Source organism: Mustela nigripes, chromosome 5 (genome assembly GCF_022355385.1).
Source record: "Mustela nigripes isolate SB6536 chromosome 5, MUSNIG.SB6536, whole genome shotgun sequence".
Taxonomy (NCBI): Eukaryota; Metazoa; Chordata; class Mammalia; order Carnivora; family Mustelidae; genus Mustela; species Mustela nigripes.
Window position 1 is genome coordinate 64,212,533 of NC_081561.1, and position 24,898 is coordinate 64,237,430.

At 54.9% G+C, this 24,898-nt stretch overlaps 1 protein-coding gene across 1 annotated transcript in view; it reads left to right on the forward strand.

Annotated features, from left to right (window-relative positions):
- KCNK5 (potassium two pore domain channel subfamily K member 5) overlaps window positions 1–16,713 on the forward strand; it is a 37,712-nt gene extending 20,999 nt beyond the window's left edge. The window contains exons 2-5 of the mRNA XM_059400543.1: window positions 9,876–9,987; window positions 11,381–11,547; window positions 11,862–12,030; window positions 14,087–16,713. Of these exons, the coding sequence (XP_059256526.1) occupies window positions 9,876–9,987; window positions 11,381–11,547; window positions 11,862–12,030; window positions 14,087–14,952 (1,314 nt within the window). The 3' untranslated portion in view covers window positions 14,953–16,713. The remainder of the gene's footprint in view (window positions 1–9,875; window positions 9,988–11,380; window positions 11,548–11,861; window positions 12,031–14,086) is intronic.
- The last annotated feature ends 8,185 nt before the right edge of the window (window positions 16,714–24,898 follow it).

Genomic DNA, 24,898 nt, shown 5'->3' on the forward strand with positions numbered 1-24,898 from the left:
CATTTTGCCTCCCTTTTCCTCTAGGGTCTTGGTCTGAAACAGCATTAGGGCTAGAGGAATTCTAGGTGGGAGAGGTGCCCAATGATTGTGGGTTTGGGCAAGGAGGAGGGAGATGTCATCTCAGCGCCCTTCCTGGCTTCCTTGTTAGAGCCATCAAGTGGGGCTCAACAGAAAGGTCTGCTAGCTTGCTTGGGAAGGACAAGGCAGAAGCTGAGCACGGTGTAGGGGTCTCTCACTCCGTAGTCCCTACACCCCTGTGGGAGAGGAAGGGGACTGCTTTGCCCATCTGGCGTGCTGGAGGGAGACACTCCCAGGATTTGGATTCTGGGGAAAGGGAGGACCCAAGTCATGATGCCAGGCCCCGGGTCATGGCATCCCAGGCAGGGAGCCATTAGTGGTGCGGGGCCACAGTCACCCCAGGCGGGACAGTAGGTGTGAACTCGTGGGTAGAAAAGCTGAGGTGGCTAAAGGATGTCCCTCTTGTCATTAGGATGTCTCGGGACATCCCACCTGCCCTGAGTCCTTAGGAAGATGAAGCGGGAGGTGGATTTTGAGACTATGGCTGTGGAGAATAATCTTTGTGTGGTTGGGTAGGTGGGTGGGAGGAAATGCTTTCCGAGTTGGCCATGCTGTGGGACCCGAGCCACACCAGAGAGGTCCCCTGTGCCTGTTCACACAGGCATCTCCAGTCTTACGCATCTGCCGAGCCCTCCAGGTGCCTGAGAATGCTTGCTGACGTCCCATCCTGAGCTCAGCCCCACCAGCCCTTCACTGTTTGCTTTAGCCAAACCTGCTGCCCTCCCAGGTCAGCCCGTCCCTGGGCTCAGCTCTCACGGGAGGGGCTCCCAGCTGCTGGGGAGGGTTACCGTCCCAGGCAGAGAACAATGGGGGCAGGGTCACCTGCCTTGTTTTTATTGTCCCTCCTGAGTACAGACAGGGCTCCCGGGCCTGAGAAAGACGGAAATCCAGAGATTTCTGCTGAAAACGTGCTCACCTCTGGCACGGGCTTGCCCCGGTGAGCGTGAGATCTAGGAGTGCCTGTGCACTCCGCAAAGGCTGCTGAGAGATGGTTCAGGAGGGTGTGTGAGGGGAAGGCCAGCAGTGGCCTGGAGGACAGCCATGCTTCCAGGCCTGCTGCCCTGGGCTGGGCTGCACTCTGGCTCTTAACCGAAAGGACGATTTGGGTCTAGTGCAGTGGCTTTGAAATTGGCTGTACATATTAGAGTCACCTGGGACAGCTTGAAGCATCCTGGTTCCATGCCCCAGACCATGTCTGACTGGTTCCCTGAGGATAGGACGCAGGCAGGAGGACTTGCCCAAACTCCTGCCAGATGATCTCTACATGTAGTCCAGGGGAAGCAGGAGTCGAGTGACGCCTAAAGTGTGGGACCGTAGGCCACTTGCTCCCTTGCCTTATGAAGTCACGTGGGTGTCTGTAGGTGTGAGCAGCGCTGCAGGGGACTTGTTTTGTACACACACCTCGTCCCCCAGAAGACACATGGGCTGTGGGAGAGCAGCCTGGACCAGCACCGGCACGTTACTTTAAGGACCAGAGAGGAGGGGACGCAGTGAGGCGTCTTCTCCATCCTGCAGTAGGGCCTCAGGGACATGAGGAAGAAAGTGTGGTTGAGGAGTGGGCTACTCCTGGCGTGGGCGGCCTGACTTGCTGGGGGCTCAGGAGGAGCTGGAGCTGGTGGCCAGTAAACCTGAGTCTTGAGAATGAAAATGTACTTTCTTGAACATGCTGTGGACAGGGGAACTTGGGAAGGGCCGAACTGGGCTCCAAAGTCATGGTTGTGGGCAGAAGAAGATATGACTGTAAACACAGGGGCACCCCAGCAACCTAAGCCAGCCGCCTCATTTTACAGCGAAGAAAGCAGGCAGAGGTCCAAGGGTTCTGGAGAATCTCAGCAAGTGACTGGCAGAGCAGAGCTGAGCCTGTCCTTCAGCCCTGTGTGGCCATCCTAGCATTCCTTTAACAGTTTGTCTTTCCTTCTTCCGAAAACATTATAATTACTCCTGATAGGCACTGGAGCAAAGCTGAAAGTTGCGGAAAAGCAAAAAAGAAGTTAACAAAATCCACACCGCAATAGCTGAAGTCTGGTCTCCACAGAGTCACGGTGTGGCCCTGCCTGCTGGGGTTCCAGCACCTGCCACAGACACCTGCTCCTTCCCGGGAGTGACGGGCCTGGGGAGCTGGGCCTGCAGCTGGCATGGGTATCGGGGTGACCACCTGGCCCTTGTCAGTGCCCTGCCCCTAAGGCACACCTGCCCTCCCTGCCACACCGCAGTCACCTGGGCTGAGGCTAGGTGACTAGGGCCCCCGTCACTGTAGTCCTTTAAGCTCCCTGGTGGTTCCACCAGGCAGCCTGGACGGAGAACCACTACCTTGAGACCTGTGTGGTGGCTCAGGTCCCTGAGCCTCAGTTTCCACATCTGATAACAAGTCCAGTAGCCCTTCCCGCATCCCCTGTGAGGCAAAGCTAGAGAAAACTGAGCAGTGCAGAGGGAGGGAGGATGGAGATCATGGAGGGTTTGACCAACAGTCTTCAACTCTCTCAATGGTCTTAGGAATATGAGGGTTAACAGGTGCTCACCTTCTGGCCTAGATACTTCTGATCTGCCAGTAGACCCAGAAAGGACTGTCTGATGGGGGACTGGCCTGGCAGCTGGACAGACGAGCCCCCAACATGCTCACTCTCACTTCTCAGACTGCTCTAGGGAGTCCCCACATTCAGGGGCTCTGGGGTCCTCCTCCCCTCCTTCTTCTGTTTGTCCATTTGTCCAGGTGTGAAAGGATTTGAAAAACTTGACTTCTAAACAAGCCCAAACTACTTGCTTGGAAAGCACCTGAGATAGGTTTACTGGCCTCCACTTCTGTCCTGTTCAGAACACCTTCTTACAGAGACTCAACCCCACCCATGGCCCCCCGTTCTGAGGGGTTCTTTGTCAGACCATATGGGTGTGTGGACGACACGGACATGTGGGGAGAGCCCGGGAGGGGCCTAGGGATAGGTGGGGGCAGCGGGGTGGCAAGCAGGAACTGGGGTTCAGACAGGCTCAGCCCCTCCTGGCAGGCACAGTGTCGGAGATGTAGTGTGTGGCATTGTTTCCTTCCCAGCTTGCCTGCCCTGCTTGGCTGTTCGGGGAAACTGGCCAGGGAGCCTGGGAGGAGCCCCCAGGTGGCAGAGGCCAGGAGAGATGGGCCTTCCAAGGGATGAAACAGGACATCTTGGGGCATGCCTCTGATTCCTCCAGGGAGAGCTTTAACACACCTGTGCCCCCAGCCCCTCCAACTCCAGCCAACCCGCTGACCCCATCTTGAGTTGTTTAGGTCCCCATGGATGTCAGAGAAGGCACCCTGTGCCCTGAAGGAGCAGACTGATGAGACTAAGGAAGGGCAGCTTTCAGTCTTCGAACAGAAAGGGGTGGGAAAAGGTGGCAGGTGTGAGGAAACTTGGGGACAGTGTCCTGTTCTCAGCAAGGCCTGCCCTCCAGGTGCAGGGAAGTTAACCCCACGCTCTTTGATGTAGCTTTGGGGACATGTGGTCCTTCTGCCCGGGTCTCAAGTCCGTGCAGGGTCTGGTTTCCTGACAGACACACGGAGCAAGTCCTGGCCCTGACTGTGGATCCATTTATTCAGTGCAGACGCTGACGGCCTGCCTGGATGTCCTGCATACTTTTCGTATGCTCAGGGTAGGTGTTATTCTTGGCAGACGGAGAAACTGAGGCTGATAGGTTACGTTATTTACCCAGAGACTTGGTATGAGCCATTGGGAGCCCCTCTAGACTCACCGCCAGGTCAGTGCCCTGGAGAGGGCCCAAGAGCCGTCCGCCTGCCTAGATGCAGGGCTTAGGCGTATAAGCATTCCCCGAGGAAGGTGCCGGGCTTCTTACTAAAGTGTTGCTACCTGGGGTGACTTAGATTCCTTTTTCTGCTCTCTGCTCACCCACTGCCTTCAGGACAGTTTGCACAGGGGACTGCTTCCCCTCCCTGCAGAAAAGTCCTTCAAGTCTCCCCAGGGACTCTCCCAGCCCCACTGCTACTCCTTCTGTCATCTTGGCCATGGCTGGGGGGGCTTTCATCTTCCTCCTTCAGCCCACCCCCTTCCCCAGCCCTCTGCCCCCTCTCAAAGTCTAGCAACTGCTCCCCTCCCCTCCCCTCAATTCCCCTTTGATGCAGGTGGTTTCCGTGGCTCCCGCCCTCAACCCCACCAGCCCCCACCCTTGCTGGGGTCTGCCTCTGTTTCCCGCTCTCCTGCTCTACCTCGGCACTAGTGAATTTAGTTAAAACCCAACTGCAGAACGGTGCTGGGAAAGCACTGAAGGAAGGACACAGGAGGATACATCAGTCTAGACCAGAGAATGTACAGTAATCATTTCAGTTAATTTCCTCACCCACGCTCAAGTCCTTGTTGAGCACCTACTATGTGCCAGGCAGTGTCGTAGATGCTGGGAATACAGCCACAGAAAAGCAAGCAGATTGAAAAGCCCTGTCCTCGTTAGGCTTATGTTCTTGGGGAGCCTGTGTTTCTATAGACAGTTCTCAAGCCTTGCTTGGAAAGCTGTGTTCTCCAGAGGCCTGGCTCCACTCCTTGGAGCTAAGAAGCACCCACCCCAGCATCCATCCTCCCCGTTGTCTATAGGTTGGGGTGGGGGGGGGTTGGGAATGGAAGGAAGCTCCCCAGCTCCGCCACTGACTCGCCGTGTGACCTTGGGCACACTCCTTCATTAGCCTCTGTGCCTAGCTGTCCTCATCGGGCTAACGGCCCCCACGTTTTAGGGTTATAAAGATTCAGCAAACTAAGTGATTTGAGGTGCTTGGTTGGTATCTGTCACTTCCTTGCTCAAAATCAGCTGCTATTCAAATATCAACTCTGCTCATCTGTGATTCAAGGACTGATCAGCAGTTGCCCTTCCCCCCTCAAAAGGGGGAGCTGGGAGGACCAGACCAGAAGAATGATAAAAGAAAGTCCTGTTCTCTCTTGCCAAGCCCCTTGTCAGTATGTGGCCAGCGGCCTTATTTTGCCTTCCAGGCCAGAGGCACCAAGTGATTTAGATGGAACAAATGCAGGGTGAAATGCAGCCAGGGGCAGGTAAGAGCCCCCCCCCCCCCCCCCACACAGCCTGTGGGTCCAGGGGGGCCGGCATGCCGGAGGCTGCTTACGGCTGCATCTGCATAGCAGGAAAGTGCTCTGTGGTCCCAGGTGCCTGGGAGCTGGAGGCCAGGGGGGCATAGCCCCCTGCGTGCCCCCTAGCTGCCTTCGCCAGCCCACCTGTCCCTGGACTGTAGTGCCCCACCCCTGCCCACCCAGGATAGATGAGGGGAGAGGCCCCACCAGCCCAGGGCTGAAGGTGGGCCTCGTGTCCCAAGCCCCGGGACGATCCACTCTCCAGGAAGGGGAGGCCTGGTAGCTGCCTCTGCCCGGGAAACCCCCGATCCCCTGGGCATGCAGAGATGTCCGGGAACCCCATATTCCGTGGACAGAGGGTGGGGTCAGGGCAGCTGGTTGCCTGAAGCCAAGGCAAGGGCATGCAGCCTCCCTGGAGGCCTGGCTGGAAATGCTGAGCTCGGGTCAGAGTGGATGGACTGGTTTTAGGGCACTGTTTTTTCAGCTGGTGCGAAGGGATGGAAGTATGCACTGGCCTCCTTCCTGAAGCCTTTGTGGGCAGGAGGGGGGGTGCGCAGGATAACCGTGTCTAGTCAGGGCTCTCCAGGCTTCGCTTGGAGCACTCTGACCTTAGGCTACTTACTTAACCTCTCCAAGCCTTAAATTTTCATTTGCAAAATGGAAAAAATGACAGTATCTTCCCAGCAGGATTCTGTCCTCATTAAATGAGCTAAAGGCAGTAAAGTGTTAGCACAACACTTGGTGCACAGAAAGCCCTCAATAAATCATAGCTACTTGGTCAGGAGGGCAGCTCAGGCAGGAACTCTGTTCCTTCCCCAAATAAGAGCTGAGCCCAGGCTGTGTGCAGTATCCCCTTCTCCCATCACTCTGCCCGGTTCTGTGGAAAATGAAAATATTGTCTTGTGTGAATCTGGGAGCCAAGTTAAAGAACCTCGTGAGTGAACAGGGGCCACCTCCTCCTGCGAGAGCTATTTCCCTAACCCTGGGGACAGGACGCCGTGTCTAACGGGGTGTCGGCCTGGCTCCCCCATGCCACTCTGTAACCTGCGAATGACCTCAGTCCTGGGCCAGGCCCTTGGTTCTGGGAGGCCTCCCCTTTGTATCCTCTGTGACCGTGAGCCTAACCATTGAGTTGTCCCTCCCAGAGCTGCAGCTACACACAGTGGGAACAGGGAACAGGCCGCCAAGTCCACATTGGGACTTCCACCCCCATCCCCCAGGCCTCCCTTTCCTCCCCTGACACAGGCAGGATAGGTGATGTGTGTATCTACGCCCAGCAAGGGGTGTCCGCCATTCAGCAGCACAGAAATCCTACTTCACACCCAGCGCTGGGATGGAGCCAAGCTGATTCCTAGGCCAGCTGCTTGGTGCCCATGGGCAGAGAGGAGGCAACAGCAGGGCGGTGCTGGTGTGCCCAGGGGGCAGTTAGAGCCGTGAAGGGAGGTGGAGGGAGCCCCATTGGCTGACAGCCAGCTAGCCCAGAAACTAGCCCAGTTCTGCCACTTAACCTCCCTCAGCCTGTTTTGTGACCTGACCAGTGGGACTGTTCTAAGGGCTGGTGGTGCTTCTAGCCCTGCAGACACAGGGGACCCATCCGGGTGCTCCTCTCTAGATGACTGTGGAGAGATAATGGGGGTCGTGGGGAGAGTGCCTGGGACTGTGGCCCCCTGAGGACCCAGGGCCGGAGGCTGAGGTGGCAGGCTGTGCCTGAAAGGGCATATAGCATTGGTGGGGGAAAAGGCAGGAAACCTAGCCTGTCTGCCTCAGAGCTCCCAACCGTAGCGCCATCTTGGGTTACCCTGTTTTGCCCCTCTTCTGTTCAGTGTTTCCTGAGCACTTACTGATTCCCAAGTCATGGACGGCCTTTGGGCAGCGTGGGGTGGGCTGTCCCTGTATGTCGTGGGGCTTGAAGCCCCATCACCTGGCGTAGACAGGGGGGAGGACAGGGATTTCGCCTCCTGACAGTGCCTCCCCGGGACCTGTGGCAGCGTCTCCCACACCCACTGCTCCCCACTCGGCACCTGCTGACTCTCCCGGAGGGCGCTGTTCCCCAGCTGGGCTCCCCGGGGTTCCTGTCACCCCTTTAGCGGCCCTGTGTTGCCCTGCTTGGCCTTGCTGTAAACTCGTTCTGTTCCCCGGGAGTGATGTGCTGCTGAGAGCCCTGGGTTCTCAGGTAGCTCCTTATCCAGAATGCCACCCTCGTTCCCTCTCGGTTAGCAGACGGTGGGAGGTCCGACACCCAGGGTGGGGCAGAGCTCCCCGAGTGTAGCCCAGCCCTGAAGACGTGAGGTGTTGACACTGCCGGCGATTTTATTGACTTTCCTCATGTTTGCTAGTTTGTGGTCTCCTGAAACCCAAGGCCTTCTCCCCTCCATCCTGGTCTGGTCTTTTCGGAACTCAAAGTGGATGACATGAAAATAGTCAAAGATAATCCTGTCTCATTAGTGTGGGGGAGGGGATTTTGAGGTCACACTGCCCTTGCACGGCAATGATGAGATGAGCATGGCCCTCTCCCCATCCCCGCCTTGCCTACCGCTTTGCCTCCTCTGCCAGTGGGACGGGGCAGCCCTCTACGTACGTCTTGGCTGTGTCGTTGACTAAAATACGGAAGAGGCCAAGACCTCCGGTCAAATTGATAACGATCAATACTTCTTGGTTGTTTATCTGCCTGTAAAGGGGCCCAAATTAATCCCAGCTCCGCCCTGCATTACTCTGTCTTGTCCACATGAAATCGCTGCCAGCCCATCTGTTGCTGAAATCGAGATTTACCGCATTCCACCCAACTTCAAGGGCTCACAGCCCCTGTGGAGCGGGAGATGCACTTAGCTGAGCGTGACTGGTTCTTGACAGACCTGTGCTCGCTCTTAGTGCCCGCCAGTTCCTCCTCCGAATGTGCCAAACATTCTCATGTCCCCATTTAGACATCGGTGAGGACTCTGGTTTGAGTTTCTGGAATCCACCCCTCTCGTCTGTGTGAGAAGACAGACAGTGCTCGTGTTCCTGAGACTCCACAGGGATGACCAGCCTTGGTGCCCCAAATGCATTGCCCTCGGCTCAGTGGGGTGGCTTCCCCTTCAATGTCCCTTCGTCCATCAGGCTGAGCTTCCCGGCTTTGCCTTCGACCCTCTCTCTGCACAACAGGCCACCGAGAGGACAAAGGGCCAGTTTAACGCTTAGCCTGTTTAACGCTAAGACACGGGACCCCACTCCTCATTCTCCTGCTTCGGACGTGGGTTTAATCTTTTAGAAAACATTTCCGATGGACCAGGAGGCCCCTTGGGATCTAGATGTGCTGGTGCTCTCTCATGGAAGTGGCCCGGCCAGCTAGACGGCCAGCTCTCTGAGGGGAGGGCAGCCGTCCGCCCCTCCCGACCTGCAGAGAGATGTTCTGGAAAGGCAGTGAGGAGGCAGGACAGCGGGTGGTGTGGTTTGATGGCCTGTCAGAGGAGCATGTCATCATGGAAAATTCTTTATGGAAGCTGCAGAGCCGTTAACACGAGGCCTGCTGTCGCAGCTGCAAACTTCTGGTTCCTTCAGAACCAGCCTAGCCCCTCCCTTGTTTCCCACCAGACTTCAGTCAGGCCACGGAGGGTTAGAACTGTGGGCTCTCCGTCTCCCTCTGGCTTCCATCCCTTGCCCTTCTGTCTTCCCTCAGACCCAGGCTTGAGTTGTACAGAAAATTCGGCTGAGTTTCCTGGTCTCTGGATTGGGGTCCTCCTCGGGTTGTCCTGGAACTCCTGGCTTAAACCCTGAACCCTGCTTGTGAGCTTTCTGCTGGGGTCCATACCCCGCCATCTGCAGGGTGGGGTGAATGATGTGGCGGGTAGAGCCAGTTCTCAACAGGTTGAAGCAGTTTTGGCAACTATTAAAGTTCCTGGAATAGATCAGTCTTCTTCTAGGGCTACCAATGTACTCCCCAGGTGGCCTGTGTCACCTGCTGCCCACAGTTGCTGGGAGCCCCGTGGGGACTGATCACTTGATTTTGAGTCCCCCTGAAATGTACACACCATCTCTGGTGATCTGTCCTGGCCTAGACCAGAAAGTTGCCAGGCCCAGGGCAGAGAGATGGACCCAGAGAAGAGAGGGAAAGGGGACCTTTTAGGGGAGCAGGATAGAGTCCCAAGCATGGGGAGAAGGAAGCCAGCAGATGCGATGTGTACTCTTTCAGACAACAGATCCAGGAGGTGCTGAGCTGGGACGAGGAGTGGATGCGGGTCCCTCCCAGGTCTGTCCCGCAGTAGGAAACTCCTCTGTGGAGGACTGGGTAGGGCATAGGCGTCCTGTGTTTCTGAATCACATATGCCTGCCTTAAAGCAGAATAGTATTAACACAGTGTGGGCTCTGGCCTAGTACCAGCAACATCACCTGGAAACTTTTTAGACATGTAGATTCTCTGGCCCCTTTCCAGACCTGCTGAATCAAACTCTGGAGGTGGGGCCCCACAGTCTCTACTTAACAAGCTCACCAGGTGATGCTGGTACATGCTAGTAAGTTCCAGAAGTACTGGGTCAGTGAGGGAACGGACTTGAGAGACAGAGTGCCTGAGTTTGCATTCTTACCCGCTGTGTGGCCCTGGGCAAATCGCTTAACCTCTCTGATCCTCTGTAAAATGTTTCATCACCTATAAATTGGAGACAGTAACTGCCACCTTGTTATTGTGATGATTCAGTAAGAATGTTCATATGGAGTTGCACCCGCTGCTGTCACTGGGAAGAAATCATCACTTTGTGTCTCTCCTTCTAGGTAGTATCTGATGCTGCAGGACAGGGTGTGGCCATTACGGGGAATCAGACCTTCAACAACTGGAACTGGCCCAACGCAATGATTTTTGCAGCCACGGTCATCACTACCATTGGTAAGTCTTTTGGGACCTTCCGGATACCCACGTCCATGCCCCCCATCCACGGAACTTTTTTATAAGAGTCCAGCTCTGGCCCAGTGCCCTTCAGTTGCATTGCGCTCTTTGAGCATTTTTCCTGGGGATTTAGTAAGTCCTTGGTGACTGGCCATGCTTGGGAGATTTCTCTAGGAGTCCTCACCTGGGCTCTTGGAGCAGAAACAACAAAGCCTGATAGCCCGAGCCATGCAGGAGGTTGAACAGGTTGTGCTCTGCACCAAACCAGCCCATGCTTGCTCACCAGGCTGGGTGTATCTTCTGATATCTATGGCTGCATGACCAACTACCCCAGAACTCAGTGGCTTAAAATACAACTTACTGTTTTTTACTATTTTGCTACTTTTGCTATTCTGAGGGTTGACTGGGTTCAGCCGGTTGGTTCTTGCTAGAGGTCAGTAATGGCGGTGGCGGTCTTGTGTCTGAGGCTGGAGTCAGCCAAAAGCACTACTGGCTAGACATCTAGGACTGCTTCTGCCATCACACGTTGGATAGTGGACCGTGGCTGTCAGCTGAGAGCACGGCTAGAGGTGAAAACACCGTGACTCGGGTAGCTCGCAGCGCGGCAACTAGATTCCAAGGGGGAGAATCCCCGAAGTGAGCACTTGCAGCCAGCCAGGGGAGAAGCAACAGGGCTTCTCAGGCTTAGCCTATCTGGTAGTACTTGTGCTGCATCCGCTGGCTAAGCAGGCCCCCGAAGCCCCAGCTTCCAAGGTTGGGGATTAGACACCAGCCGGATGTGAGCAGCAGCATGCACAGGAGGGGAAGGGATTAAGAATGGTCGTCTTTAGGGGTGCCTGGGTGGCTCAGTGGGTTAAAGCCTCTGCCTTCGGCTCAGGTCATGATCCCAGAGTTCTGGGATCAAGCTCTGCATTGGGCTCTCTGCTCAGCAGGGAACCTGCTTCCTCCTCTCTCTCTGCCTGCTTCTCTGCCTAATTGTGATCTTTGTCTGTCAAATAAATAAATAAAATCTTAAAAATAAAGAAAGAAAGAAAGAACGGCCGTCTTTAGAGACCACCTCCCGTGGTGCCTGTGGGGTGTCTCCCCAGAGAAGGCTGTTTGTAATTTGCACTGTGGTGCTGTATGGACTAGTGGAGGGCTTGCTAATGATGAAGGCTTTGTCCAGCAGGGAGCTCCCAGTCTGATGGAAGAGACATGACCATTGTGTAATAAAGTAAAATTTCATTTCTGGAGGACTGATATTAGATCAGTATCAAGTGATCTTAGAGGACAGGGCTGTGTAGGTGTGGATGTGGGTGTAGGTTTGGCCATGTAGTGGAGCCCAGGGCCATGCTGAGTCTGACTCTGTCACCCCTGCTGCAGCTCTCCATGCCTCACTCTTTTTCTTCCTCAGGCTATGGCAATGTGGCCCCCAAGACCCCTGCTGGGCGCCTCTTCTGTGTCTTCTATGGTCTCTTTGGAGTGCCACTCTGCCTGACGTGGATCAGTGCCCTGGGAAAGTTCTTCGGGGGACGTGCCAAGAGGTTGGGCCAGTTCCTCACCAAGAGAGGCGTGAGCCTGGTATGTCCCCAAACCTTGGATGCTGCGCAGCACTGGGGAGACCCTGGCAGGGGATGGGAGGAGGGGAAAGATCTAAGAATGGACAGAGGTGCTAGAGCAGGAGTCAAGAGGGCAGTTTCGGGGACCCCCGGCCCCTGGTTGAGGCTGGGAACAGTGCTCCTCGCCCTTTCCTGGGCGCCAAGCCTTCTCCCAGGCGTGGCACCAGTTGGCCTCCCGCCTGGCTGCTTCACCGGCCTTCTGAATGCCCTTGCTGATTTTCCTGTCTCTGCCATGGGTCTGACTCAGTCTCCCTGCCATCCCCCCCACCCCATCAGCGACAGGCGCAGATCACGTGCACAGCCATCTTCATTGTATGGGGCGTCCTGGTCCACCTGGTGATCCCGCCCTTCGTGTTCATGGTGACAGAGGAGTGGGACTACATCGAGGGCCTCTACTACTCCTTCATTACCATCTCTACCATCGGCTTCGGTGACTTTGTGGCTGGTGAGTCCTGCCCTGCCCCCCAGACCTCTGCTTCTCCATGTGCAATTCAGGGGACCATTTTTGGGGCCCCAGCAGGTGCTCAGCGTCCTGGGCAGCAACCCCTCCCCCAAAAGGGGTCCTCTTCTGTTTCCCTTTCTTGGGCCATAGCTTTTCCTGCTTCCTCTCCCTCTGTTTCCCCTGCTCTCAGGCCTAGGTTCACTCGGGGCAGGAGGTAGGTTCTTCCCCCTCTGCAGAGTTGGAGCCTGTTACCCACAAAGCCCTGCAGCCAAGCCGTGGGGTCCCCTTCCTGTCCGAGAGCTGCCTGCCTTGTTTCCCATCACAGGAGCAGAGGGAGCTGTTATAGAGGCTTGGCCGAGAGGCCCGAAACTTTGCTCTTGCCACAGGCAGTTTAGAAACAAGAGAGGCCTTCTCCTAAGCTGCTCCACCCTCTGGGGCCAGGAGAGTCCCTCCCACTCCTCCCCTGCTTAATCCAGGCAGGTGATAAAATTCTTTGGCCACAGCCTCTAAGACCTGTGTCTCTGGGCAGCAGTGCATCTTGGCCCTTCATCTTCTCAACCAGCCCCTGTTTGGCTGCACTGGCCGGCCCCGTGTTTGTTTCCTCAGTACCTGCTGGCCCTGCTCAGCCGACCCCAGCCTTTGCTCCAGGGGCCTCTGGTCTCCGCCCTCCCCCTTCCTAAGGGGCAGGAGCAGCTCATTACCCCTCTGCCTTATTGTAAGGGGAGACTCCAAACGCTGGGAGAGATGGTTGGGTGGTGGTGGTGAGGGGGGACAGGAAAGAGACCCAGACACTCTCCCTGACGTCGGCAGCTCAGGGCCTGCTGTCTTGAGAGATAAATTCACATGTAAGCACAGCCCCCCCACCCATTGTCTAAGGGACCCCGAGTGGGCAGGGAGAAGCCTTTGTCCTAGGGAAAGTGTATTTACCCATACTTTCTCGGCTCCAGCAAAACCTTAGGCCCTTTCCTCAGTTTCCTCATCTTTAAGATTGGTTTAAAAAGAACAGCACCTACCTAACAGGGTGGTCAAAGATCAAATGAGTGCTGAGGATAAGACCCAGCTGTGTCAGCGTGCGCCCTCCTTGTCATCTCAGCCCACTTGTGACCAAGAGCCCCCAGCGTCCCTCAGAGACACCGCTTGCCTCCAGGGGCAAACACAGCCACTGTCCTCCGTGACCTGTAATTTGATGAGGGTTGTATAGTTCCTGCCCTGCGGGAGCCCTACTCTGCAGGAAGCCCCCTTGCCCTTTCCCCTTTTCCAGACTGCTCCCAGTTGGAAGGTGACGGGGGCAGGATAGATACTAATGCAGGTCAGTGGGTCCAGAAACGTGAAGTTAAGCTGGAAACCTTGTAATGCCGGAATGTAGGAGATCAGTCAGAGCTGCACAGGCTGACCCCAGAGGACTGACTCTCTGGAGCAGGTGTCAGGAGCCTGGGCTCAGAGGAGGGTGTGGGGTGGCAGAGCCCTCTCCACCATGGGAAGGGCCAGTCTGAAGAAGGCAGAAACAGGAAGTCCGGGAGCAGCCAGACCCCACTGAAGGAGAATCACATCTTTCTAGAGCAGTTTGTGCTGAAACCGGTGGGCACAGCCCTCTTGGCCTACCCACCAGCCCCACTCATGTTAAACCAGTGAGTCCATCCCTTGCTGTGAATATGCCGGCCACACGCTCACTTAGTTTCCATCCTGGTTTTAACTGAATTATAACATATACGTCCCCAAAGGTGCACAGAACACCTAGATGTGGTACAGTGGATAATCGAAAGGCAAACATTCATGAACTATTTTCTGACCCATATGGTGGCTACATTAACCGATTTCCCATCACCTGGGACCTGGAGCCTACCTTATCCTGCAGAACCACTCTCTTGGCTTCTGACAGTTGAGGACTCGGAGGCTCAGGCAGGTTGGAGACTAAGATAGGGACATGAATCATCAGGATGGTGGAACAGTCTGGTTTCTGACACTGCCTGCTTTCAGAGAACCCAGCAGTGGCCTTGACGTGTATTCAGGTCCCTGCTGACCCACTTTTGACCCTCGGGGGTTCCTGTCCCATCTGCAGGTGTGAACCCCAGCGCCAACTACCATGCCCTGTACCGCTACTTTGTGGAGCTCTGGATCTACCTGGGACTGGCCTGGCTGTCCCTTTTTGTCAACTGGAAGGTGAGCATGTTCGTGGAGGTCCACAAGGCCATCAAGAAGCGGCGGCGGCGGCGGAAGGAGTCTTTTGAGAGCTCCCCACACTCCAGAAAGGCTCTGCAAGTGACTGGGAGTACGGCATCCAAGGACATCAATATCTTCGGTTTTCTGTCCAAGAAGGAGGAGACCTACAATGACCTCATCAAGCAGATCGGGAAGAAGGCAATGAAGACGAGCGGGGCTGGGGAGAGGGTCCCAGCGCCAGGGCTGGGGCCCCAGGGGGGTGGGCTTCCATCCCTCCCCACTTCCCTGTCCCCCCTGGTGGTTTACTCCAAGAACCGGGTGCCCAGCTTGGAAGAGGTATCTCAGACACTAAGGAGTAAAGGCCATGTGTCGCGGCCGCCCAGCGAGGAGGCCGGGGCAGGGCCCCCCAAGGAGGGCTCCCCGACCTCCGAGGTCTTCATTAACCAGCTGGACCGAATCAGTGAGGAGGGTGAGCCGTGGGACGCCCAGGACTACCACCCGCTCATCTTCCAGAACGTCAGCATCACCTTTGCAAACGAGGAGGCCGGCCTCTCGGATGAGGAGACATCCAAGTCCTCCATAGAGGACAACCTGGCTGGGGAGGAGAGGCCCCAGGAGGGGACCGAAGCCGAGGCGCCCCTGAACCTGGGCGAGTTCCCGTCATCCGACGAGTCCACTTTCACCAGCACGGAGTCGGAGCTCTCTCTGCCTTACGAACAGCTTATGAACGAGTACATTCAGTCAGACTGCCCCAGGGGCACGTGAGGCAGGCCCGGCTCCCCACCCCAACTCCGATGGCTTCTGTTCCCCTCATCCTGGAGCATCCTACTACGGCTGGGACCTCTGGCCCCTGGTGGGGGGCAGCCCTGGAACTGGGAGTGGGGGGCCAGGGCCCTTCCTCACCTTCCATCCCCTCCGGTGAGATGCTGCGGGTCAGACTCAGCGTGTACCCAGGGCAGGGCCCCTGCTCTCTGGCTGAATGGGCACGCTGGCAGTGGGAGGCTGGTGTATTTGGTGGTTCAGAGACATGTGTGGCCTGGCAGGTGACCCTTCAGGAAGCCTGCACCTGCATGGGTCTTCGGGTGTTTGGTTGAGCATGTCACACGGTTTTCTTAGGCTCGGAGCCCCGGCCATTTGAGTTCACCAGTATTAATGAGCTCCTGTGTGCCCAGCACGTAGCTAGTATTTCAGAAGTGGGGGGAGGGCATTAGGAGCCCTGGGTCCTGCCTTTGCAGAAGGTACAGCAGTGGTGTGGGGAGCATTCCAGCTCCTCAGCAAATAGCACGCTGCATGGGATGCCCGTATAAGCATCCCCCAACCCCACCCCATGTGCCCACCAGGCCCTACTGCAAGCTCAGTAGGGAAGAGGCGCCCAGGGGAAGGGAGGGGAAGACCCCGGGCAGATGCTGAAACACTCCGAATGCACAGGACCCCCCAGCAAGCTCTGAGTTGGCCCCAGGGTCTGAGTCCTGGTTTTGCCCAGACCAAGCCACCCGGAGCCCAGTTCCCTGACTCACTCTTCCACCGAGAGGTGACAGATGCAGGCCTTCCCTCCCCCTGGGAATGCTGTGGGAAGAGAGGGTAGCGGTGGCTGGGGGGCTACAGGGCTGGGTTCAGCTCCGGCTCCTTCCATCCCCAGCCTTCCCTGTGCTCAGAACAAGGACCTCATGGCTCCCTGGCCCTCCTGGCCCCCATGGTGGGGGAGGCCGAGTCCCTCTTGGCTTACACATGGGAGGGACCAAAGATGTGAATCAGCTCCCCACCTGCAGCCACGGTTTGTCGTTTGTGTGTTTAAGAAAAGACTGGGGACACGGGGAGCAAAAGATAATGTGAAGTGCACACAGACTGCTTCCGGTGTGGGGCAGCAGAGGTCCTCTGCCAGGTACACCCTGGGGCCAGCCCTCTCTGCCCTGTAGGGTTTGGTTTGGTTTGGTTTGGTTTTGAATAAACTGCTGTTTTGATCTTCCATTGTTGGCTCCATTGTTGGCAGGGGGCAGGGGAGGAAGAGCAGGCTCCCAAGGATTGGGACGCCAACTGTTTGCCCTCCTACCCACAGCTTAGCTGGGTCTTTCTTGGTGGACTCAGCCAGCACCACGCTGTCGAGAGCTCCCCCCACACACACACAGAGTGGCGGTGGTAGGGGCGAGGCATCCCTCACAGGTGACTGACGCTGGCCAGGAGGCAAGGGATCACCCTTGACCCAAACTCTCCGCCTCTCAGCCCCCTCCCACATACTGTGGGGCCAGACCCCCTCCCCCGCCACCAACATGTGAAGACGGTGATGGGTGTGTGTGACCCCCACCTGCGTTCATCCTGTGACCCAGGGCTGTGCTGGCCGGGCAGCTGGGTGAGAAGGAGCGGCCTTCTGTTTCTCTGAATGTTCTGAGTTCATCCCAGTTTCCTTGCCCGACCTAGCTGGGTGTCGCTGGCCATCCTGGACTCACACACTGTATGTACATACTAGCAATGATGTTAAATGTAATTTATTTTAACATTTTTACAATAAAGCCTTGAAGATGGACAGGGCAGCCTGGCGTTTGTGTGCTCTGTGGGGGCAGTCTGGGAGGATTGGGGGTGGGAAGAACGGATGACAGTGTGCGGGTCATGGTGAGGATTGGGGTGGTCCAGAAGGGAAAGGGGAGAAAAAGAGTTGAGGAGGTGTGGGAAGGAGCCAGCTAGTTAAGAGGAGGTGGTCAGGGAGGGCTTCTTGGAGGAGGTGGCAGTTAACAGGTCTGAAGGTGGATGGGGAAGACCCTTGCAGAAAGGATCCTAGAACTGGGAAGGAGTGAGGAGCCGGGGAGAGCTCTGGGGCAGTGATGGGGATCGTGTAAACTGTCTGCAGTTTGCTTCTTGCTCGTGCTCCACAAACGAACTCTGATCTTGCAAAAGATCTTACCATGCAGTGGGTGTACGTGCCCATTTTACAGGCCAGGGGAAATGTGGAGAGGTGATTGGGGCAAGATCTCAGTAGGCCTGAATTCAAACCCACACAGCCATGCTCCTGCACCTGTTGCAGCCACGGGCATGGGAGGAGGGAGCGAGCCTGTACTTGTGGCCACTGATGTCCCCTGGAAGGGCTCCTGCCTTGGAATCTGGGCCAGAGAATAACAGGACCAGGCTTGAGTTGGGGGGATGGGCCCTGGGGATCAGAAAGAATGTGAAAGGAGGACTGACCAGGCTGAGCCTGTCCGTGCCCACTTAAAGGGTTTGAGACTGGTCTCTTCTATGGTTCCAGAGTCGCCTAAACAGCACCAGACAGGACGTTAGTTAAAAGTTGGAGTCTATTGGGGAAAAATATAAAGTTCTGTGGTTTCAGGAGTGAGTCACAATTTTCATGAAGGCATGGATGTGTTTACAAAGGGTCCTATGTGTTGAACAATACCAACCCATTCTAGAGCTACTTGGTATCATCCCTACCTCGACCAGAACGACTCTCCACCTCCCTCCCTCACCTTCCTCACCCCACCCCCACACCCTCCCCCAACAACAGGTCCAAGATTCTCTGGTTTTGCTTTAGCACCTTTCAACCTCAAGGTAACTAAGCGCTACCCTTATTTAGCGCTTGACCACTTCACCAAGCCCTTTTGACAAATACGGAGCGTCCCCACACCACAGGTCACTGGGCCCCATTGTCAGCTAAGGAGATGAAGGCTCAAGAAAGCCTGTCTCTACCAGGCACAGCATCCCACAGACAGAAAGCACCAATGCCAAATTGGGGTGGAGGTGTGGTCTGGGGCAACCCTGGCTAAGATGAGTCCGGAGATTTCCTAGTAAAAGGTGGGGCCCAGGAGGCCCCAAGTTGTTGAGGGATTGAAGCAGAGGGGGCATGCCACGTGGTGGGTGGGGGTGTGGTGAGACCTCAAGTCACGGTCACAGTCGGTCGTGAGCTGCCGGGCATGGAAGGTAGGCGAGGTGGTTGGGAGTCAGGGGAGAGGACCCCGACGGGAACCCTCTTGTTGACTCGGGATTCATAACCCACGTCAGTGACACCCTGTTACAGGATTTCCTCGCCTCTAAGTGCCCGCAGTCCTTGGTCACGCTGCTATGGAAGAATGAAGAGGTAGACCAGGAGGGCTAGGCAGCGAAGCAAGGTGTGGGGGGGATAGCAAAGTGATCGCACATCTCCGAGGAGGGAGGGGACCCAAGGGAGCTGTCGTGGAGTTATTATGTCTAGGGGTTTTGATGGGCTTGTTGGTGGGCTGTTTTTCTCTGATGAACCCTCCCTGTGCCTGTCCCCCAATCAGGTTTTGGTCATCTATCATGTGGGAAAGGGTGGAGGGCTCCTTCCAGGGCGGGGTAAAATCCTTTCAAGAGTGGTCTCCTCCAACCTCGGGTTATCATCCTGGAGGAGTCCCGTAGCTCTGCACTGGATGAGCTTGACCCACCTCTCCTGACTGCAGAGGTGGGTCAAGCTTCTCCCACGCCCCCTGGGGATAATGCTTTCTTGAGCCTGGGACAGAGTAGGGGAAGGAGGGGGAGGAATGAGGCTGGGCGGGGTCTCCAGGACTGGCGGCCCTTCTGTGGCGCCCCTGAGGTTTGAGCTCAGCCCCGAAATAACAGTTCGTCACCCCTGAAGCAACAGGTCCCCGACTTCCAAATTCATACACAACTGGTTCAGGAAGCCAGCGTGAGAACCTCCAGGATGTGTTTGTGTAATACAGTGAGAACTCCTAAATTCGCCTGCCCCTTCTTTCCAACCAAGCCCCCGCGGCCCCTCATGTGGAACCTCGTACCAGCGGCATCAGGGCTTGCTTGGCACCTGAAAGGGGTTCTCGAGATGTTTGTTGAATGAGTGAGTGAGGACCCTTAGCTGGCCCTAACACAGACCCTCTCCCACTTGGCCATCACTGCCCCCAGCAGGGAGAATCAGAACTCAAACCTACCCCCCTTTTCGTCCTGCTTTGAATTTCTGGGCTCCCATTGCTCTTCCGGACACCCCCTCTCCAGCCTCCTCTAATGGCCATCCCCACCCCCATGTCCTTCTGGGCTCCAGCCACAGAAAAGTTTCTGCAATGAGCCAGGCCGCCCACGACTTTGCCCTATGCTGTTTCCGGGCTATGCCCTTCCTCTCTCCCTGTGGTATCCTAAAGCCTTGTGGGATTAATGCTGGAGGCCAGTTTCTCTGGGAGGAGTTCAGCAAGCAGCTGCTTCAGTGCGGTTCAAGGTGCTTGTCGCCTGGTGTCCCACATCTAGTCCCTGCCCGGGAGCCCCAAGAACGCGGAGAGTGGCTTGTTCACTTTCGGATACTTCCCGCAGGGCCCACAGAGAAGGAAGGGCTCAGTGTTTCAGGGTTTCCTGAGTAGAGGTGAATGAGCCAGAGTCCTGGACCCTCCCAGTGGTAACTCCGTCTCTCTTCCTGGGGCAAAAGCCAAATCAGGAGGCAGATCTTATCCCACAAGGGCGAGTCTCAGCAGAGCTGGGTACATGATCTTGAGGGACCTTGTCCCAGGCGGTGGTGGCCTGCTGAGTCACGTAACTGTGCCAAGTCACCTCCGTCTGGCAGCCAGGACAGGGACACAGCACACCTTATTTGTCCACACCCCTCCCCTCCCAGCTCCCCTCACCTCTCTGCCCTCACCGCTCATCACCCCCACAGCAGCCCCAGTCACCGTTCACAGATGATCAGGGGGACTGGACCTCCCACACCAGCAGTCCCCAAGTCCCTGCCTTCCCTAGGGAGTAATACCTCCACTCGCGGTGACCCCTCACCTCTGTGGCTGGCCACCCAGTTTACAAAGCTTGTTCCCGTCCGTTCTTGCGGGATCATTCAACAGCCCCTGGAGGCAGGTGCAAAATTTTACAGCCCAATTTAAACGGCTTTTTCAAGTGAGGAAAACTGAGTGTCTTGGTTTGTTTTTCCAGGAGAACAAGGCCTAAGAGCACAACCGGGAGGTGGTTGGAGGAAGTAGAAAGGGAGGGGGGGCAAAGATGGGGAAAGAGCAAAAGGAAATAAAGGGGGCATTGTGGAGAGGCTGAAGTGGTTCCACTGTGGGAAACTGGGGCTCAGTCCTGCTGGGATCTTCTGAAAAACCTGCCCAGTGCACCTCAGAACTGTGCCTCTGGAGGATAAGAGCCCTGCATTTACCCACCAAATGCCACCCTCCTTGTTGAGGATGCCCCCAGAGGCATTAGTCCCCACCTTCCTCCCATGCAGGCTGGATGTGGCAGTTGGCATGGTCCGAGGTTGGCCACAACAATGTCTCCCCGCCCTCATACTTGTTGGCAAAGTGACCTCGCTACTCCCCCAGCAAGACGTGGAGTCTCTTCCCTCGGCATGGGACCCAACTGTTTGGATCAATAGAACACTGTAGAAATGACCTTCTGTGCTTTTTGAATCTACCTATTAAGGGGCCTGGCGGCCCCCACCTTTGAGCTCTTGGGGAAACCAGATGAAAGGTAAGGAACCCAAGTACCCTGAGCTCCGCGCTGCGGAGAGCCAGACTAGCCATGTGAGGAAGGCACGGGGACAGAGAATCTGCCCAGCCAAGGCACATCCTTGGACATCCCAGGCCATGTGGAAGAGAACCTAGCCAACCATGAGCAGATAAATGATAGGCGCTGTTTTGAGCCTCTGAGATTTGGGGTGGTTTGTGACACGGCAGGAGATAAGGAGAAGACAGGGCGGACTTGCTCTGAGCTGAGTGACTTTTCTGCCAGCTTTAGAGAGAGCTCTGAGGTGGAAAAGCAGAGTGGCACTGAGGCACACTGGGGAAGCTCTTGGGCAGCGTGTGTGGGGCTGTCCACTACAGCGGGGCTGACACCCAGAGCGGGAGGAGGGACTGGGACATCCGATGCAAATAGCATCTGCCTCCCTGAATCCAAAACTGAAGCAGCGTCCCAGCTGAGACCAAACACACGCACATTCCCTAAGTCCTTACTTAAGTAAGACCAAAATTTTTACTTGCAAGATATCAAAGCCCCTTCTATTGGGGGGGGGGGGTTCTCTAACTATGTTGATACCCTCTCTGCTAGGTTTAAACAGTCCTGGGAGACCTGGGGGCTGCCGCCATCTGGGCAGTGTGACCCACATAGCCACATCTGCCATTGTGGGATCCTTACCACACACAGGCACTGACAGGGACATGTTGGTCCATGGTCTCCTTTAATCCCATCATTAGCTGCATTTGGAGGCTGAGGCTCAGAGTAGTTATGTAACTTGTTCCAAGTCACACAGCTAGACGCTTAGCCTCAGTTCTAAACGAAGTCCCAGCCTGGGCTACTACCTACCACACCAGGTTGCCAGAGCAGGCTCCCCTGCTCAAGGGAGAGGTTACCAGAGAAGGTGTGCTGGTCACAATTCCCAGCCAATCGTCCTCCTCAAGACCCAGGAAGTGACCCGGTCCGTAGATCCCAGCCCTTGTGGCAACTGCCCCCCCAAACCACCAGGGGGTTCCTGGGCTCCATCTCAGGAGATTCTGAATCAGGAAGTTTGGAGGTAAAACCTTGGAAATATCCAGGTTCTGGCAACACCTGGCCGGAGATGTTAGAGGGCAGGTCCCTCGGTGTGTCTGGGAGCCCCCAGCAATCCATCCCTGCCGGTGTTTTCATTCTGTGTTGAAATCCGTGTTTACCTCCAGGGATGTGAAACTTCCTTGTCATTCTTTGATTCCTTCACCTGCAGCTCAGCCGCTCTGTTTGGGGTGTTGACATCACACACCATTCAATTCAAATCATCTCTATTTGTTGTCCCTCTTAGGTTACCTGGAACAGCTGATGTTAGTGACGAAGGAGGAAGGAAAAATGAGGAACAGATAATGACCTGCCAGGCAGTCAGGGCCCCCTCTCTGTCTTTCTGTCCACTCAGATTACCACCAGGGGAAAGTTTCCAACTCAGTGCTCAGGAGCCTTGTTCGAACTGGCTCAGGGGACCCGGTGACTCCAGTTTCAGACATCTCACAAGCTGGCTGTACTAGAAGTTAAATTATACAAACACACAAGTCATAGTAAGAACCAATGTGATAAAATTGGCAGAGCTCCTCATTTCCTCATCACATGCCACCGTTACCCATGCTTCTGAGGATATTTGCATCTATTGGAGGTAAATGGAAGGACTGTTATATAATGAGAACTACGGTGCTTCTCTCTTCAACTTCACGTTTTGGGACATCGTGTCGGTAGCTAAAAATCAGCCCTAGTGGGAGCAGTGACACCATGCAAATGGGCAGGCACTGCAAATTAGGGCTCTCCCCTCCTCAGAGAGCCAGATGTTCTACATGGCCAGATGTGCCACATGTCCAGCACATCTTTGCACTGAGCCCCTTCTGGACTGGCCATGTGAACTGCTGGGGGGAAGGGGGGCTGGGAGAAACAGTGAGGTTTTGCCCACCTTGGAAAGGAGCAAGCATGTCTGGGCTTCAAGGAGATCAGAGCTCATGAAGAGTCCCTTGCTTCCCCTGGGACCTTTCAGACAATCGCTTGTAGCTCAGAACCATGTGTTCCCCCTTAGCAACGCTGATTAGACTGGGAGAGAAAAACTGGAACCGAGATGCACCAGTGGGATGACCTAGCTAGGCATTCGAAGCAAGGATGTTGAGAGACTGAGACAGTGAGCAGTGGTGAGCAGAGCCGTGAGGTCACGGAGGCTTGGGAGTGGTGGCAGACCTCTGCGGTCATGTGTGAGTCAGAGAAAGAAGGTATGCAGACAGAAGCAGAAGGATAGAACAGACACATAGTAAGACAGGCAGAGACAAGGAACTGGACAGGCTGGGCTTCCCCGAGAGCTGAATCTTTCCGTGGAACCTCACCTCTTATAACCAGTGGGCCTTGATTAATATAATGGGACTTGAACAGCCCCTACAAAAGCCTATAAGCACTGAAGACCCCAATGCACCCGTCCCTTTGCCCCCAAACCCCACATTGTGCCTCTGAGACACTGAGGTCCCTGTCATTCAACGTAGTCAGGCGACGGGTCGGTGTCCACTCCTTGGAGATGCTGGCAGTTGAACTCATAGGTCCCGCTCAAACACATGATTCTGAGTTTCCAGAATAGGAAAGCATAGGGGTATTTTAAGATTGTTTTTTTCTTCCTTCTTGGCACCCAGTACCCCCCTGCTTAACACCTGGTCCCTGGCAAGGAAGCCTGTACCCCTGGGGATGGGAGTGGGGCACGCAGTTAAACAAAGAGCACAAGAAAGTTTCTTCTGTCTCTGCTCCCCACATCAGCGCACACATCGCCATGGTGGGAGAATGGCAGGGGGTGGAAACAATGGGAGCCTATGAGTCATGGGGGTGGGCAGGGTAATGTTTCTCCAAAAGAGCTCCTCTGGCCATGTCCGGAGTTGCTGACGTAGGCAGCTGCCAGGCAGTGACACCTGGAATGACCTTCAGTTCTGGGCATTCACTTGCCCTGCCCTGGATGGCCTGAGTTTTCTTTTTATCTTTTCATTCAATTTTTATTTTTAGCAAAGTGATATATATATAAATACTTCCAAAAAGTTAAAAAAAAAAATACTACACAGACGGTAACGGAAAAACAGGCATTGCCTGCCTCACCCTTCCCCATCCCCAGTCCCCAGAGGTAACTTCTTCTAGGCTTTTTAACCATTTCTTATTTTTCTTCCACTTCTCCAAATAACGTGTAGCTATTTTTGTGCCCCATCTCCCTACTAGAAAAAATGGGGATTAACTCCATATGGCTTCCAACACCCAAACTTCTTCCCCAGCCCTTCTATTATAGTTGGATTTTAATTTATATGTTCACATTATTATGACTATATAAATTCTACCTCGTGTACTTGGCTACACTTTCTTGCATTCATTTTGTTTTCCATGTGTTTTGTTTGCTTAATTTTGTAAGTTTCTGTCACTGATTAATTTCCAAGCCCCCTGTACAGCTGTAAAACTCCTCCCAGGATTATCCATCAGACCCATTTGTTTATTTCTTGATAAATTTCTTTCTGAACCAAACATCTTTCTGCCCCTGGGTGCTCTCTAGGCCTGCTCCAGAGCTAACATCCTTGATTGTCCTTTCACTCCTCACTGGGGGATTCCCTTTGCCTCCTTCCTGCACTGGAGCCCCTGTTTTCTGTATCCATTGTCTTCCGTCTTTCTTTGTTTACTCCCTTGTCTGATGGAACACTTCCTTCAGCTTTCTGAGAAATGGTGTGAGGGAAGAACAATGTTTGAGATCTTGTATATCTAAAAAGATCTTTATCCTACCTTTAGCTTGATTGATAGCTGGGCTGGGTATCTAACCCTAGGTTGGAAATTGTTTCCTTCAGAATTTTGAGAGTTTTTCCTTCTTGTTTTCTAGCTTCCTGTGTGGTTGCAGAAAAGTTCCGTGAAATTCTAATTCCAGGGCCTTTGTATGTGATCCGTGTTGTTGTCTTTTCACCTTGGAAATATTTTATGGTCTCTTTAGCTACTGGAGCACTTGTCTGTATATTCTGGAGTTCACTTAGCCCTCAGGCTTCCCTTCAACCTAGAAGCTCATGCTGTTCAGCTCCTTTCTGTGCTTATTGTGTTCTACATATTTTCAGTTAGGACTCTGGGGTTGGTCTGATTTTCTAATCTTTACTTTGTGTCTTCTTATCCTACTTTCTTTTTAAAAAATATTTAATTTATTTATTTATTTGTCAGAGAGAAAGAGAGAGAGAGAGAGAGTACAAGCAGGAGGAGTGGCAGACAGTGGAAGAAGCATACCCCCAGCTGAGCAAGGAGCCCAATGCAGGACTTGATCCCAGGACCCTGGGATCATGACCTGAGCCAAAGG